Source organism: Equus caballus, chromosome 16 (assembly GCF_041296265.1).
Source record: "Equus caballus isolate H_3958 breed thoroughbred chromosome 16, TB-T2T, whole genome shotgun sequence".
Classification (NCBI taxonomy): Eukaryota; Metazoa; Chordata; class Mammalia; order Perissodactyla; family Equidae; genus Equus; species Equus caballus.
In genome coordinates this window covers 50,126,092-50,141,951 of record NC_091699.1, presented here as the reverse complement: position 1 = coordinate 50,141,951, position 15,860 = coordinate 50,126,092, and the positions used below count along the sequence as shown (strand labels likewise).

The window sequence follows — 15,860 nt, the reverse complement described above, 5'->3', positions numbered from 1 at the left end:
ACACTTGGGAAGCCTGTAGCCTGAGGGGAGGTGTAGTCCCGCCATTGGGAAGCTGGAAAGAAGGGATGAATGGGGGAGTCCCCGTGTGAGGGGGCCGCCCAGGCGTCCATGACCCTTGTCTGAGGAGGCAGGTGGTCCCCTCCTGGGGACCAGCCTGACAGATGAAACCCAGTCTTAGACGGAAGGTAGGGTTGGGGAGTCATCCTCCATCCTCGTGTGGGGTGGGGGGTGCATCACAGAGGATGCCAGCTGGGGGTGACATTGGGCTGACTTCCTGAAGAGTTTGCTTCTGAGTAGAAACATGGCCAGGCCTGGGGCAGTGGGCGGAGTCGTTGGCAGGGAGACAGGGCACAGCTCCTGTGTGTGCGGGTGTCTGTTGGGGGACAGTTGGGCCTGAGCCATTCCATAGCAAGGAGACCTGACTGTGACTTTCCTCAGGGAAACGCCCTGGGAGTGCAGGACTTGATGGTGAACATGTCCTTTCTCACTCACTGTCCCATTTGTCCCCATGCAAACCCTGCAGGGAACGTAATTCCTATCCCGCAGATGAGGACTTTGACACCAGAGAAACAAAGCAGGTTGCTCAAAGTGACTCAGCTAATAAAGGATAGGGCTTGGGCCCCACGCCCCTCCAGGTCTCCTGGGTGTTCAATTCTTCAAGTGAAAGAAAGGTGGAAGTGGAACTGTGGGGTCTGGGCAGACCCTGTGGCTGGTGCCCTCTATGACACAGGGCATAAGCACAGCTGTCGCTGACTATGCATCTGACTCCATTACACTGCTGTCCGTGAGGTTGGAGTCTCCGTCCCCAAGTTTACTCTGGAAATCTGTGGCTCAGGGAGGGGAGGTAACTTGCCAGAACTGCAGGTTCAGCCACCTGCGCTGTCAGCGCCACACTGGGGCGCCTCCCTCGCTGAGCTGCTTGGCAGAGTTGGAAGTCCTCCTGGGTCCTCTGCGGGGGTGGGCTGTCTGCTCGGGTAGTCCATGAGCACGTGCTGCGTGTCAGCCGTTTCCACACATTCATTGCTGCTCTAGTCCTCACAGCCCTCCCGGCAGACCTCAGGGACACATTTGAGGGCAGAGTTGGCGCAGGCAGGTTGAGTCACGTGCCCAATAAGAACGAAAAACTGATCAGTGAGCCCGTTGGGCTGTCTTCCATCAGATTGCTTCCCTCTGCTCCCTGGAGGGGCTCATGGGAGCGTGTGGCCTACGTGTCCGCTTGTCCAGGGTGGGGAGGGAGATCCCCGCAGTGGTTGGCCTTGGGAGCCTTCCCCTCCGGCCCCCAGCACTAGGATTGGAGATCCTGTAATAAAGTGTTTGTCTTAAACTGCCCCTGAAGTCCCCTCCTTAGAGCCTCATTTCTTTCAGGTTGATCCTGAAAATATAAACCAAGGGTCCAAAGTGTCCTTGGGGACCATCTTGTGTAAAATCCTCATTTTAGAGGATTCTGATGTCCTGAGGGAGGGCAGCTCTTGCTGAGTCACCCAATTTCCCTACCTCCTTCTGAACTATTTGCTTCTGAACCATTGAGTTTGCTTCTGAAGTATTAACCCCGGACCTCACGTTGACAATGCACTGACACATCCTGAGCACACACCACGTTGTGCTTGACCCTCACAACGATTCTATAACTGGACACTGCAATTATCATCCCTGTTTTACAGATGAGGAAACTGAGGCACAGAGTGGATTCACATTCTCTAAGATCACATAGCAGGTCACGGCAGGGCTGAGCCTGGACCACAGGCAGCCAGGGGCAGGAGCCTGAGTTCTGTGACTGCCAAGTCCTGGGCTTCTTGACCTGCTGACCATTGACTTGGGCACAAGGACGGACAGTAGCTTGCCCACAGAGACAGAGGTGAGGATGGATAGGGTGCTCCCTGAAGGGGGACCACACTGCATAGTCCTCCCTTTCAGACAAGCGGACCACCCTGATGAAGGTCATCTGAGGGGCGAGCAGGCCTGAGGGGTTGGGTGCCTCAGCCAGGCAGCCATTGGCTCTCCAGGACTTTGCACAGGGAACTGGAGAGGGAAGGGAGAGAAAGGACCAAGGTGGGTCTTATTCCAGGCCAGGGAGGGATTCCGAGTGGCACAGGGGTGCTCCAACATCTGCTAATCTGTGGAGGGCATCTCAGAGCCCTCAGTAGCCTCCGTGGATCTGGCTCCTTGACCAGACTAGTAATAGGAGCTGGGTCCATCTCTCAAGACCCAGAGAAGGAGGCATGAGGGAGGGAGGAGGGAAACCAGGAGAATGGCACTGGGGGGCCTGGGGCAGGGGACAGTTTCAGGAGGAGAGAGGGTTACTAGAGCCTGCATAGGTAAAGACAAGGCTTCAGAGTGGCCACGGGGTCCAGTGAGGGCAGAGCAGCCTGCAGTGGCCTTGAGAGAGAGAGAGTGAAGGAGTGGGTCAACTAGTGTAGATGATCCTTCCTCAGGTTGGGTAGGGGCCAGGGCACAGGCCACATCTGGTGAGGGTTGGGGACATTTTAAGACTGAGAAAGGCAGTGGAGCAGAATCCAGGAGAGGGGACAGATGGTGCTGAGCCTCTGAACTGGCTGAGAGCTGGGTCCAGAATAGGATGGTGTGGCCTTGAAAGTCTCCCTTGGAACAGGCTGAGTGGGTGAGGCTCTAGAGAAGGGGGTGGGTGGGTTACTGTTATTCATTCATCAACTACGAACTGAGTGCCTGCTGGGTCCCCAGCAGTGCCGAGAGGTGGAGATTCAGTGGTGAATACACAATATTACCCTTATTCCTGAGGAGGCCTGGGTGACAGGTGAGAAGGATGTAGGATAGCTGCCTGGTTCCCTTCCTCTCATGGAGGACTCAACCCTCTTAAGCAACCCTGGCTATGATCCTCCCTGGTGGGGCCCAGGCAAGGCCAAGATATTGTCAGGGAGATGGAGAAACCATTTCTTCACTTGCACATAAGGTAGACCTCGCCCACTGTCCAGCAAGCCCCATGAGGCAACAGCAGAGGCAGAGGGAAATCCAGGCCACATCCTGGCAGGAGGCCAGTGATGTGGTGGGTCAGGAAGCCTCCTGGTTGGGCCTTTGCGTCATCCCCAGGCTGGGCATAAAGGAGGGTCCTGCAGGCTGGGAGGAGGCAGACTTGGGGACCATGGAGACCCAGAGGGACAGTTGTTCCCTGGGTAGATGGTCACCGTTGCTACTGCTACTGGGCCTGGTGATCCCTCTGGCCACCACTCAGACCCTCAGCTACAAGGAGGCCGTACTCCGTGCCGTGGATGGCCTCAACCAGCGGTCCTCAGATGAGAATCTCTACCGCCTCCTGGAGCTGGACCCGCTGCCCAAGGGAGTGAGCCTGGGAGGGGGCAGTGGGGAGGGAAGGTCTGCTCTGGCCACACTGTCTCTCCCTTTGCTCAGGCTGTCCCTCCTGTCAGGAAGGCACTTCTCCCTTTAAGTGTGGTCCCACATCTCAGGAAACCTTCCCAGAACTGTGTCCCCTCTCAGCATGAGAGCTTCCTGCCTTAGATCTCTACTGTGGGAAGAGGTCCCCCCACTCACAACCACATTCAGGCTTCAGGGACATGTAGGTCCAGGGACAGGAGTGGGGTCTTTGACTTGAGGCTGTGACTTCTCTGCTTTATGTCTCCTCTGCACGCTGCTGTCTCCCACACAGGGAAGGGTTTTGCTGAGCCTTGAGGTTCCAGTGACAATGTCTTTTCCTCCAGGACGACCCTGATTTCCCTCAGCCCCCTCAAATGGGGAGGTGCTCCTCGTCAGAGCTTGTCTGAGGTCCACTCGGGCTCTCTGTTTGCTTGTCGAGGGCAGGAATGGGCTCTGTCCTCCCCACTTAGTACCCCAGCACCAAGCCCAGTGCCAGACACACACTAGGGGCTGTTGAAAGGCTCCACTTTGGGCGGAGGGCAGGGAGACGGACCAGAGAAGGCAAGCATGAGCCTGAGCCCGGTCTCCACACTTTCTCCCCTGACCAGGACGAGGCCCCAGACACCCCAAAGCCTGTGAGCTTCACGGTCAAGGAGACTGTGTGCCCCAGGACAACGCAGCAGCCACTGGAGCAGTGTGACTTCAAGGAGAATGGGGTGAGGTTGGGGCCTGTGGGATTAGGGGCACATCTAAGGAGGTGAACAAGAGGCCTCCAGAGAATATTTCTAGCCTTTGGGGTGAGGTTGGGAGGTTATGACACGGGGGTTCCAGTGTGACCTGGAGCCTCCTCTTCTCAGCTGGTGAAACAGTGTGTGGGGACAGTCATCCTGGACCCGGTTAAGGCCTCCGTTGACATCGGTTGTGATGAGGTGAGTGGCTCATTCTGGATTGCAACTGCTGGTGGGGAGGCGATCTTTGGAACATTCTATGGACCAATTACCCACTGCCCCATCAGGGCAGAGAAAGCCCCTCCCACCCTGGGCTCCTCCCTCCACCTGAGCCCCAGGTCTCAGGACTGGCTCTGCAATTCCTTAGAGCAGCAGTTCTCAAAATGTGGTCCTCACCTGGGAGCTATCAGAAATGAAACTTCTCAGGCCCCACCACACCTGCTGAGTCAGCTCTGGAGTGGGGCCCCCCAATTTGTGCTTTAACAAGCCCCCAGGGATTCTGATTCCTGCTGAAGTTTGAGAGACACTGACTTGGAGCAATGAGCTTTGAGCCCATGCTCCTGTCCTGGCTTTGCTGGGTAGGCTGAGTGACCCTGGGAAGCCCCTTGTCATCTCCAGGCCTCGGTTTCCTCACCTGTTTGTGGGTGTTGGTTTTCAACCACACGTTCCTAAGGTGACAGCCAGAAGGTGAACTGGGCCCCTAGTCTCCTGGCGTGTCCTATGAAGGAGTATGTCTAGGTGGGAAAGGTCTTGTCTCGACTAGGGTCCAACCCCCACAAGAAGCCTCTCTCCTCCTGGTTCACAGCCCCAACGTGTCAAGAGACTCGGCTGGCGGCCTCCTGGTGGACACTTTCTGATGATTCATCTTCTTCGACCTAAGAAGCTTTTCACCTAGAATCGGCTTGCCCTGGCTTGGGCTTCTGGACTCTGAAAAATAAATTATGTGAAAGCCACTTCCTCCAGGCTTCAGTTTCACTTGTCTTGCCTTCTCCCACTTCCTGCCACCAACTGAGGCTTTAACTCTGGGAGGCCCTATGTGCATGCATGTGTGTGTATGTGTGTATGTGTGTATGTGTGTGTGTGTGTGCGTGCTTTCACAAAACACAGACATGGGTTGAGGCAGCTGTTCCATCCAGCAGGGCCAAGAGTCCAGGACAGCGTCTCCATTCTCAGGGTCCCTCTCTATGTCCTTCACGTACCTCCTGCCTCCCTCTTGAACACCCAGTGGGACTTGAGATCCACTGTGTGTGCAGGCTTGGTGGGGATGCCGCGGAGCTGGTCCTGCTTACGTGGAGGTGGCAGTCGAGGGTGCGGCCAGGCATTCTGTTACACACTCACAGACATGCTGAGCAGTTTCATGGCTGACTGGGTTCTAAGGTCAGCCTGCTGGTACAGAGCCCGCAAAGTTCCAATTCCCTTGAAAATCTTAACTCTGGAAAAGCCCACCACTCCTGGCCTTTCTTCTGGCATTGAGACACATTACCGTTTCTTTGGCTGGGTAGCAGATATAAGATATGGCCTTGTCTTTAGAGATTGAATGGTACACAGATTTTGTACCATTAAATCAAGAATCCTGGGGGGCTGGCCTCGTGGCAGAGTGGTTAAGTTCACGCGCTCTGCTTCGGCAGCCCAGGGTTTTGCTGGTTCGGATCCTGGGTGCAGACATGGCACCACTCATCAAGCCAAGCTGAGGTGGCATCTCACATACCACAGTCAGAAGGACCCACAACTAAAAATATGCAACTATGTACCGGGGGGATCTGGGGAGAAAAAGGGAAAATAAAATCTTTAAAAAACGAAAACAGAAAACAAGAATCCTGCGCAGCAAGGTGAGGAGCTGTGGCAAGGAGAGACATGCAGAGTGACACACAGGTCACATCTCCGTGACACTGTGCATTTCAGACACTGCCCATGTCCTGCCCACTCACCATTGTTAGCTGACCTGAAAAACCTGTGGCTCTTTGCAGTGGGACAGACTGGAAGTACCTGGGGAGTTGGTGCTCCAGGGAGCAGCCTCAACCAACGATAGGTCCGAGTTGGTGGAAAAATATCTTCCCTTCCTCACTCCTGGGGTGGACCCACTCCAAGATGTGTCCCCAGCTGGGTCGTGCCCCTGTTGCCCACAGCAAGGACCTGTCCGTGAACACCTCCTCTTCTGACCTCTGTTCCTGCCCTGTCTCACTCCTCCACGCTCCTGCTGGTGCTTTCTGTGATTGCCTCCCAACTAACTACTTCCACTTGAATCCTTGTCTGAGGGCTGCTGCTGGGTCAACCTAAAGAAGGACGCAGACACCCCTCTCTGAGAGGGACAGAGGGCAGGACTCACGTCCTGTTCACTCTGTTGTCTGTCGTGCTTGCTTCTTCTTGGTGAGCAGGGGCAGCTGATTTCAGGCAGGTTTGAGCAAACTAAGATGCTTCTCGCTCTGTGTCATCAGGAACCCAGGGGGCGGTGTTGTGTCAGTGCCAGAGGATACTGGCTATCTAGAGCCAAGTATTAAGTTTTCAGGATCTTCTTGAGCTGGTTGTTAAAATCTTGGTAGTTTGAAATCGATCAGGTTGAGATTATTTACACCATGGAAATCAGCAAGCACTACAAATCAGCCCCCACTGCTGGCATGTGTCTGCCCAAACTGAGAGAGGGATCACTCATCAGGCTGATAGGGGCCTAGCCTCATCACGTCCATTTCCAATTTCCTCCCAAGATTGTGCATCCTGCTACTATGGGAACCCTCCTATTCCCTGGGCCTGCCTTGTCCTTTGGTATTCTACAGGGATGTTGGGCTGACGTCCCTTGCCATGTACCAGGCTGTCAGCATGCATACGTGACCACTGGTGTCACGAAGGGGATGCTTACAGTTTTTCCATCTCAACCCTTGATCAGGTCATAACCAGTCTCTGGCAGGGAGGTCTGCAGGCCTTGTCAGTGCCCTCTAAAATGATTGACTGGCGACAGTGCCTGCTGCACAACTATGATAACTTCTTATCCATGGGAGAGCAAATATTAGACCCTTTCATGAATGACATTGGAACATCAGGCCCCGGTACGCTTGGTTTGTCAATTCTCCTTGGCAGAAAAGCTCTGGATGGTGAGTTACGTTGGCAAATGATGCCCACAGTGTTACGGGAATGCAAAGGAGAAGAACCCAATCCAGCATGCGGGAAATGAGGGTGATACAGGAAGAGGACAGCTTAGGCAGAGGCACAATGACAGGCATGGCAGGAGTGGAGAGTAACACTCTGCTCAGTGCTCAAGGCAGGCAGGCATGCAAGGCGGTGGGGGTCAGGGTTCAGTGCAGAGGTAGGCCGAGGTCCTGAAGAGCAATAGGGAGTAAGCGATGGTTTTAGCACAGGGAGATTGGATTCTATGTCCATCTTAGCCACACCACCCTGGCTTCAGTGTATATGTGTGGGTGTGTGTTTATGTCGGGTGAATAGTGAGAGAGACCAGCAAAGACATGTCCCCCCAGGGCAGTGGCCAAGAGGAGAGGATGGAGGAGAGAGTGGAAGGAGGATTGGCCCAGAGGCTGACAGAGGGTGGGGCTGACTGGGATGGAGTCATGGCAGAGAGGATGAGGCAGGTTGGTTCCCCGGGGAGCCTCATAATGGTGGCGCTTCCTGAGAGACTGACATGGGCTGTTCAGCTTCCTGGGGCAGGTATGAGATGAGTGTGGGGAGATGACAAATTCAGTTTTGATTCTGAATCAAATCTGAATCTGAACACGTTGATTCTGAGGTGCCAGCGGCATGTTGGTCCCTGGGTGGGGCCTGGGGAGAAGGCCCATTGTAGTAGATGGTTAGTGCCCTGCCCAGACCCCTTCCCTGGGCTGCTGCTCCCATTGCCCAGCCATTTGGATGTGGAATGTCATCTTCACTGCTAATGGCTCACAGATGCCCCCCTCACAGCCTCCCCAGGAGATGCCTGGGGGGTTACATTGCCTCTGCCTGCAGCTGTGGAGAGTGACTGACTGATGAGGGGATGTCAAGCCCGCCCCTGCCTCCAGTCAGGACTAAAGGAGGGTGCAATTCTGGGTGCAGGGCTTTGGTGGGGTCGGGCTGAGCTGGTCTCAGGATGGACCACATCCTTGCTCAGCTCCTTCCTCTGCCCCATCCTGCTTCCCTCACCCCCCTCCTCCTGAGCGCACCCCTCAATCGATCGTATGCCACTGAATTCCCACCTCAGGCTCTGCTTCTAGAGAGCCCAGCCTATGATGGCCGTGGACTGAGGCAGGAGCTCTGCAGAGCCTTTCCAGCTCTTTCCAGGTGGGTGTAGGTGCCGGGAGCTGGTGTGGAGACAAGCAGAGAAAAGCCAGAGATTTCCAGGGTACGGGTGCGGGGATGGGTTGAGTTGTGGGGCAGCGCTGTAATCCAGGGCCACTGAGGATTTCAAAAAGTTGTCAGAGTACACAGGAGGCCAATTGTCCAAGGGAGATGACTCCTAAGGGTTTCCCACTGTCTGTGCCGATGTGAAGGCTGCTGAAATCAGTGGGGGACAGCCTCAGTGGGTTGGGGTCACAGAAGCCAACCATAGTGCGTCGGGGACAGAGCAAGAGGTATGGAAGAGGGGAGGCAATGACTTGGATAAGGAGGGGTTTTTGCTGTCTCTAAACCTCTGCTGTGACAAGGAGGGAGACTGGGTTTATCAGGCAAGGTCATTGTCGACTCTGCCCTGGACCTCCTCCTCTGAGTGTCAAGGATTAATTCGCAGACTCAGAGGGGATAGGCTACTCCTGGTCAGTCTCAAGGGGGAACAGAAAGGGAAATCTGAGGAGTCTAGAAGTCTGAGAGCAATTACTCCTCTGTCTATGTGGCTCTGGGCAAGTTGTTTGACCTTTCCAGGCCTCAGTCTTCCTATCTGTAAGTTGGGAACAACACAGCTTACTTTAAGGGATTGGTCTAATGCTTTGGTTGGATAAGGAAGGCAAAGGACCTCAGGAGGGGTTGATTCTGAATCAGAGAGGATGAGGGACTCAAAGGAGATATTAGTTAGTGAGGGTCACTCTCAGGACACAAGGCTGGGGGTTAACTGTCAGAGCAGGGACCGAGAGAGACACATGGAATCTCCATCAGAGGAGGATGCAGCACATCCACACAGACCCGACTTCCTGAGAGTACAAAAGTGGCCATGGTCCAGACGCCCCTCTCCACTAGTCCTCTCTCATCTGGCTGCTAGGAGAAGCTGGCGTGGCAGGGTGGGGGATCCTCCAGAAGTCCCCTGTTCTCACTGAATGATGCGTGAGCCAATCAGATCCCCCAAATCCTGTCCCTTGGCCCCCATGAGTCTCTAGCCTCAGTCTTATGTGTGGGGCTGCCCTGGTTCCTGGTGTCCTTCCAGCAGCCCCCAGGTTTTCTATGTTCTCCTCTGTGTCGGTGCTGTCCCCAGCCAGAGCAGAGCAGGATGCTGCCAGGGGACACACAAGCTGCATTGTGACACTAATGGGCCCTAGGCACTTTTACTTTTATGGGTCCCTTCATCCACAAAGATGCATTAAAAATTATATTTTACAATTGCTTTGGTAGAAAGGTGAATATAATAGAGGCTGGATTAATATTATATATTCATTGTTATTATAGTCATTTTTAACTTCTGAGTTTAAACGAAGTTAAAACATTTTTGTGGATCCCTAAAAGTATCATGGCCCCCAGGCACCGTGCCTACCGTGCCTAATGGAGAGGCTGGCCCCGGGGAGACAGCCTTCCTGTAGCAGCGCGGGCACCCTGGCAGGCAAGTGCCTGGCGCTGTCTGGGGACGCTGGGCACCTGCTGGTGCTGCTCTAGATTGCCCCCACTGGCCATCTGTGGGTCCTGCAGGGCGCAGGAGGGCTAATGGGGCCAGGGAGGCCCTGCCCTGGAGGCTTCCCTGTCCTGTGTCTTGGCAGGCAGCAGGCTAGGAGCTGGGGCTCCCCTGGGGTACTGGATCCTCTCCTCACCGTTTCTGTAGATGCTCATCTCTCTTGAATGGGTTGTTGTTAAAACCAGAATCTCGCCTCTCCTGAGCATCCGGAACATCAATTTTTGTCAGTAGAACAGAGAGCTGGCTGTTATACAGCACTGGTTCTGTGCTGTCACAGACAGGGAAACCAAGACACAGAGAGGTGATTTAAGGCTGAGGTGGCAGAGCTGGAATTGGAGCCCAGGCAGCCTCCACTGCCACCCTGGGCCGCCTCCTGTCCTGGCAGAAGATCTAGGTGTGACCTCGTTAAATATGACAGCCCAGTAAGGGATTCCAGACTGCATAGACAACAGAGACGCTGAACGTACACCAATCTCAAGCAGCATTGTAAAGTCACCTGGGTCCTCTGCGGGGGTGGGCTGTCCGCTCAGGTAGTCCATGAGCACTTGCTGCGTGTCAGCAGTTTCCGCACACTCATTGCTGCACTCCCAGGGCATTTCCCTGAGAGAAGTCACTGTCAGGTCTCTTTGCTCTGGGATGGCTCAGGCCAGACTGTCCCCCAACAGACACATGCACACATGGGAGCTGTGCCCTGTCTCCCTGCCAGCAACTCTGCCCACTGTCCCAGGCCTGGCCACGTTTCTGCTCGGGCAGACTCTCCAGGAAGTCATCCCAATGTGACTACCAGCTGAGGGCAGTGGCCAGCAGGTCTAGAACCAGCTTCAGAAAACCTTTATCAAAAGAAGAACTACACAGCATGGGGTGGGGATGGGTTAATTTCCAGTCAATATGCCTCTGTGTCCTGGAGTGATTCCCAAGAGGGGCCTGGGACATAGTGTCCGTCCAGCCATAAGGGTGAGACCTGGTTATAGACCAGATGTCAGTTCACAGGGCCCATCTGTCTTCCCCCGGGTGGTGGGATGGGGTATCAATTAGAAGCCTGTTGTTCTCCTGGGAAAGGCCAAGGCAGCTGTGGGCAGTCACATCCTGGCCTGTGTAGCAATAACCATCCGGGACCTGGGACCCATTGCATAATCCAGGTTTCCCATCATCACACTTGCCACAAGGAAGAAGATGAGACCTCCAGATTCCTGCCCTGGAAGGCCCTCCTGTTGGCCAGGTGACCTTTCCTGGGCTGTCCCCCATTCTCAGCCTCTCCCCTTGGACATGGTGGCCCATAGCTGGTGCTCCATAAACAGCAGCTGTTATCACCAACAGTGCAGGGAGCTGCCCCCAAGGGCTGCTCGGGACCTTAGACTCCAGAGTCAGGCAGACCTGTGCTGGAATCATTGTTTGCCTCTCACTAGCTGTGACTTCCTTTGAAAAATTCTGCCCTGGTAGGCACTCTCAACAGCAAGTGAGTGGGAACCCAACTTGAATTGCCTCAGGCATAACTGGGAAGCACAAGGGAAGAGCAAGAGAGCAAGCTGTAGAACTGGTCCATCTGGACACTGGCTCCACTTACCTGCAATTCCCCTGGCCAGGTTCTTTCTGGAGAGAAAGGAAGGAGAAGGCGAAGGGGAGAGTAAATGAGGAGCAGGTCAGGGGTGGGCAGGACCTCTGAGGTGCTGGAGCTAAGTCCTGAGATGGGCAGACTGGGCCCCGGACATTCTCCCTGTGCCCACTCCTAACCCAGCAAAGAGGAAAGACTAGGCCAAGGCATGGGAGTGTAACCCTGGGCCCGTTTAGAGTCAGTTTGAACAAACCTCCATCTCTGACCAACAAAAATGATTAAGGATTGTCTTTCAGAAAACCTGCAAAGTCATGCAGCCAGGGCATGCACAAAAGAAGAAATCGTGACCTGAAATGACCTCGGGACCAAAGACCCTCCTTCCTATGGAACCGAAGGCCTGGTACATGACAGGAACTTGAAAGCCGGACTCTTATCAGAAGCGAGGGTTCCCACATGCAGGAAGATCCGGTGTTAAAATTCTTTCTCCACCATGCGCAAAATGTTTAGAACCCTATCATAAATGTTCAGAACTCCCTCACGAATGTTCAGAACCCTATCATAAATGTTCAGAACCCCATCATGAATGTTCAGAACCCTATCATAAATGTTTAGAAACCTATCATAAATGTTCAGAACCCTATCATAAATGTTCAGAACCCCATCATGAATGTTCAGAACTCTATCATAAATGTTTAGAACCCTATCATAAATGTTCAGAACCCTATCATAAATGTTCAGAACCCCATCATGAATGTTCAGAACTCTATCATAAATGTTTAGAACCCTATCATAAATGTTTAGAACCCTATCATAAATGTTCAGAACCCTATCATAAATGTTTAGAACTTTACCATAAATACCCGAAGTCCACCAATCAAAACCTGTCCCACCAGCGTTTCCTCGTGCCAACCTATTCTCCCTAACCTCTTAAATTTTGTCCCAAGTCATGAACTGGGGAGACAGATCTGAGGGCACATGCCCTGTCTCCCTAGAGATCAATCTCCCAGAATAAAAAGCTGATTTCTCCCCTCAAAGGCTGGTGCCATAATTAATTGGCTTGTTTATGCGCATCGGGCAGAGAACCTCAATTATGGGCGGCAACAGGAGCTGTAGGGGAAGTGGGAGAATCCACCCCCCCCCCCCCCACTTTCCCTTAAGGTTCTTATGGCTGGTGAAATAATTACAAAGGCAGGTTAGCAGGAGAAAATCAAACAAAGTTTAATAACATGTGTCCTTGGGAAAAACTCAGGAAAAACTGAGCAACTCAGCCATCTGGCCGAGGCTGCCTGTATAAATATCTCCAGCTACAGACAAGGAAGATGTTGGGGACAGTGATTTGGGATTTCAGAGGGGAGGAAGATAATTTACAAGGAGATACAGTGCAAATTTTTGTTAAACAGGTTTTGCTGGGCCAAAAAAATGGGTTTGTTGGTGTCTTTCTATCACATCTATTTTACGTTATACTATAGCTGTCATACTGTATGAGCTCCTTCTATGTTAAATTCTTTTAGGCAATTCAGTGGGGGAGGTCGAATGTTCTTCCTGAGTGTTCTGAGCCTTTACTGTCTTCAGCTGAAAATAATCCACATACCAGAGTGGTGCATCTTGGGGTGGCCTGCCTTGAACCCCATCAGAGCACATGGTCCTGCAGAGGCTGGCACAAGATTGTGGTTACCACCTGGTCCCCAAACTGGGGCTCCCACCTCTTCCAGTCCTCCCCTATTATGTCTCTAGTCTGGTTGAGCCAGATGTTCTTACCCATCATGCTCTACACTTAGAACCCCCTACACTAGACAAAACAAAGCCTCACCTATATTTGGACACCTGTCATCCCAGCCCTGGAGGCCTGGACTCCAGGCAATCAAAGCAAAGTGGTGTAAGAGCTGAGTAAGAGCTGGGTTCTGGTCCTGCCTCTGCCGAACCTGCTGATCACCAATGTGAATTTAAACAAGCCTTTCACCAGCTGCACCTCCTTCTGGTCTAGAAATGGAAGGTATTATCATGCCTGCATGGAAGGCTCTTCTCTCCTCCATGAAGAATTCCGTCCATATGAACTTTAAGGTGAGGAATCAGAGCCCCACTCTCGATAGGGCCTTCCCTGACTCCTGGGGATAAAGGGGGCTGCTCCACACCACCATCCAGCACATAGTCCCTTGGAGATGCCCTGGCACAGCACAGGCCATGATCAGTGTGCCCCTAAAACCCACTTTTGAGGAACCTCCCTCAAGATGCTCACTCATGTGCATGAGGATGCGTGAACCAAGATGCTCCCTGCAGCTTTGCTGGGCCTAGTGGGGAACTGGAAACCATCCAGACGTGTGACAGTGGGGAATGGTATGCCCATTCTATGGCCTGTAGTGCAGTCATTTAAAAAGAATGAGATGGAAACTACTCAATATCCATCAATAGTAGTAGAATAAATATATAGTGATGTGTTCATACAGTGAAATACTACTTAGCTATAAAAAAACTAAACAAACTGTAATTACATACAACAGCATGGATGATTCTCGCAAACATCATGTTGTATGAAGAAACTGGGCAAAAAGAGTATATACTGTATGGTTCTATGTTCTATAAATTTCAAAATCCAGCAACACTGATCTATGGAGTTCAAAGCCAGGGTCATGGTTATGGGGCAGGGGTAGTAACTGGAAGGGAGACAAGGGGACTTATGGGTGCTGGTTACATAAATGAGATCACTTAGAAAGCTCAGAAAGCTGTTCATTTATGATTAGTGCACTTTTCATATATGTATAATATTTCAATTAAAAGTGAGCTGTTGCCAGGGGCTGGCCCCATGGCCAAGTGGTTAAGCTCACACCCTCCGCTTTGGTGGCCCAGGGTTTTGCCGGTTTGGATCCTGGGCGTGGACATGGCACCGCTCATCAAGCCATGCTGAGGCGGCATCCCACATAGCACAACCTGAGGGACCTACAACTAGAATATACAACTACATACTGGGAGGCTTTGGGAAGAAGAGGAAGGAAAAAACTGGCAACAGATGTTAGCTTAGGTGCCAATCTTTACCAAAAAAAAAAAAAAAGAAAAGTAGGATGTTGCCAGATATTAAGGATATAAGGCAAATTACAGAATAATATGTGCAGAATTATTTCATTCAGGTAAAACATCAATCACCATAAGATAAGACATCGTATTTCTTTATGTTCATAAATGTATACAAATGTCTAGAAAAAGACCAGGACAGCTACCCACCCACCTGATGAATGGAGACTATTTCTAATGTGGAGCTTGGGATGAGCTGTGGGGGGAAAGCAAGTTGTCAAAAGGACTTTATTTGCACTGCGATTGTTTGAATTGCTTATAAGGAGAATACATCCTTTAACGATGCTTATTATTGTAAGAAGAAGAGGAGGAGGAGGAGGCAGCCATGGGTGTAGGACTCTATGGCCCCAGGCCCCCATGACAACCCCAAAGACTCAAGTTTTTGCCTTGGTGATAGGAAGGGTCCCAGAGCTGCCCTGAGGGCTATTTCCAGACTCATGGAAACAAGGCTGGAGAGAGGAGAGCATCTCCCCAGTGGAGGTGACCTCCAAGGCAGGGGACTCCTTGCTCAGCAGATACAGTCACCAAACAGTCCTTCACCAACTTCAGGGCCAGTTAGGGGAAGGGTCCTTCCTGTGTTCCCAGTAGAAGTCGCTAAGGAGTCACAATCAAAGTGAACACACAGACAAATACACACTCATTCTCCAGACACATGCTCACACACACACACACAAGCACACACTCACACTTGCTCCAAGGCCCCACCCCCATGCACAGACAGGTGCAGGGTTCCCTCCTCACACACAGCACCACGTCTTCACACCAGATTACCAAGAACATTCACAGTGAGCGTTCAGATTCCCCATGTCCTTCCCTCAGTGCATCATTAGCATCTGTTGCTTGGTGCAAGTATTCTCATCAAGAGTTAGATCTCTGTAGGAGACCGCCCTTGACTCCACTGGGTGCAGTTGGGCTGCACCAGCAACCTTCCTGAGGAGGTGAGAATCTGCCCAGATCACATGGGAGAGCTCTTCTAAATCCCCCACTGCAGACCCTCTGAGAAGCTCTGGGGGCAGCCTGGATGCCTTCCTCCCTCCAGGCCCGCCCCTGTGGGAAGCATCAGTTGGGATGAGCACATGCTCTCTCCTGCTCTCAAGTCCTGGCTTCCCTGTTGTTTCTTCAGCCTAGTCCAAGGCCCCACTGTGTGCTGGAGGGAGCATCATTGGTTGGCAGCCTTCAAGTGGCCCACTCAGGAAGTTACCAGACTGTCCCAAGCTGGCCCCTCACCTTTCAGATTCCCTGCCCCTCCGAGGAGACCCAGCAAGAAGAGGGAACTGCCCAGCTGGATGACTCACCAGCAGGATCAGACAGGAGTGACGGCAGAGCAGAGGCCACAGGACAGGAGAGGAGGCCACAGGATGAGCCCTGAGGAAGGGGC

General features: G+C 52.7%; 1 protein-coding gene across 1 annotated transcript; it reads left to right on the top strand.

Annotated features, from left to right (window-relative positions):
• Positions 1-3,074: 3,074 nt before the first annotated feature.
• Positions 3,075-5,026, top strand: LOC100064172 (protegrin-2). Its single transcript, XM_023621291.2, has 4 exons — positions 3,075-3,313; positions 3,954-4,061; positions 4,203-4,274; positions 4,879-5,026. Exons 1-4 carry the CDS (start codon positions 3,116-3,118, stop codon positions 4,966-4,968), a joined length of 468 nt encoding a protein of 155 aa, XP_023477059.1. The 5' UTR covers positions 3,075-3,115; the 3' UTR covers positions 4,969-5,026.
• The last annotated feature ends 10,834 nt before the right edge of the window (positions 5,027-15,860 follow it).

What these genes read in the sequence shown, in the direction of transcription:
- LOC100064172 (XM_023621291.2), top strand. Translation starts at nt 3,116, where the DNA reads ATGGAGACCCAGAGGGACAGTTGTTCCCTGGGTAGATGGTCACCGTTG. An exon ending in TGGACCCGCTGCCCAAGGGA is followed by an intron (nt 3,314 to 3,953) that starts GTGAGCCTGGGA and finishes TCCCCTGACCAG; the next exon opens with GACGAGGCCCCAGACACCCC. An exon ending in GTGACTTCAAGGAGAATGGG is followed by an intron (nt 4,062 to 4,202) that starts GTGAGGTTGGGG and finishes TCCTCTTCTCAG; the next exon opens with CTGGTGAAACAGTGTGTGGG.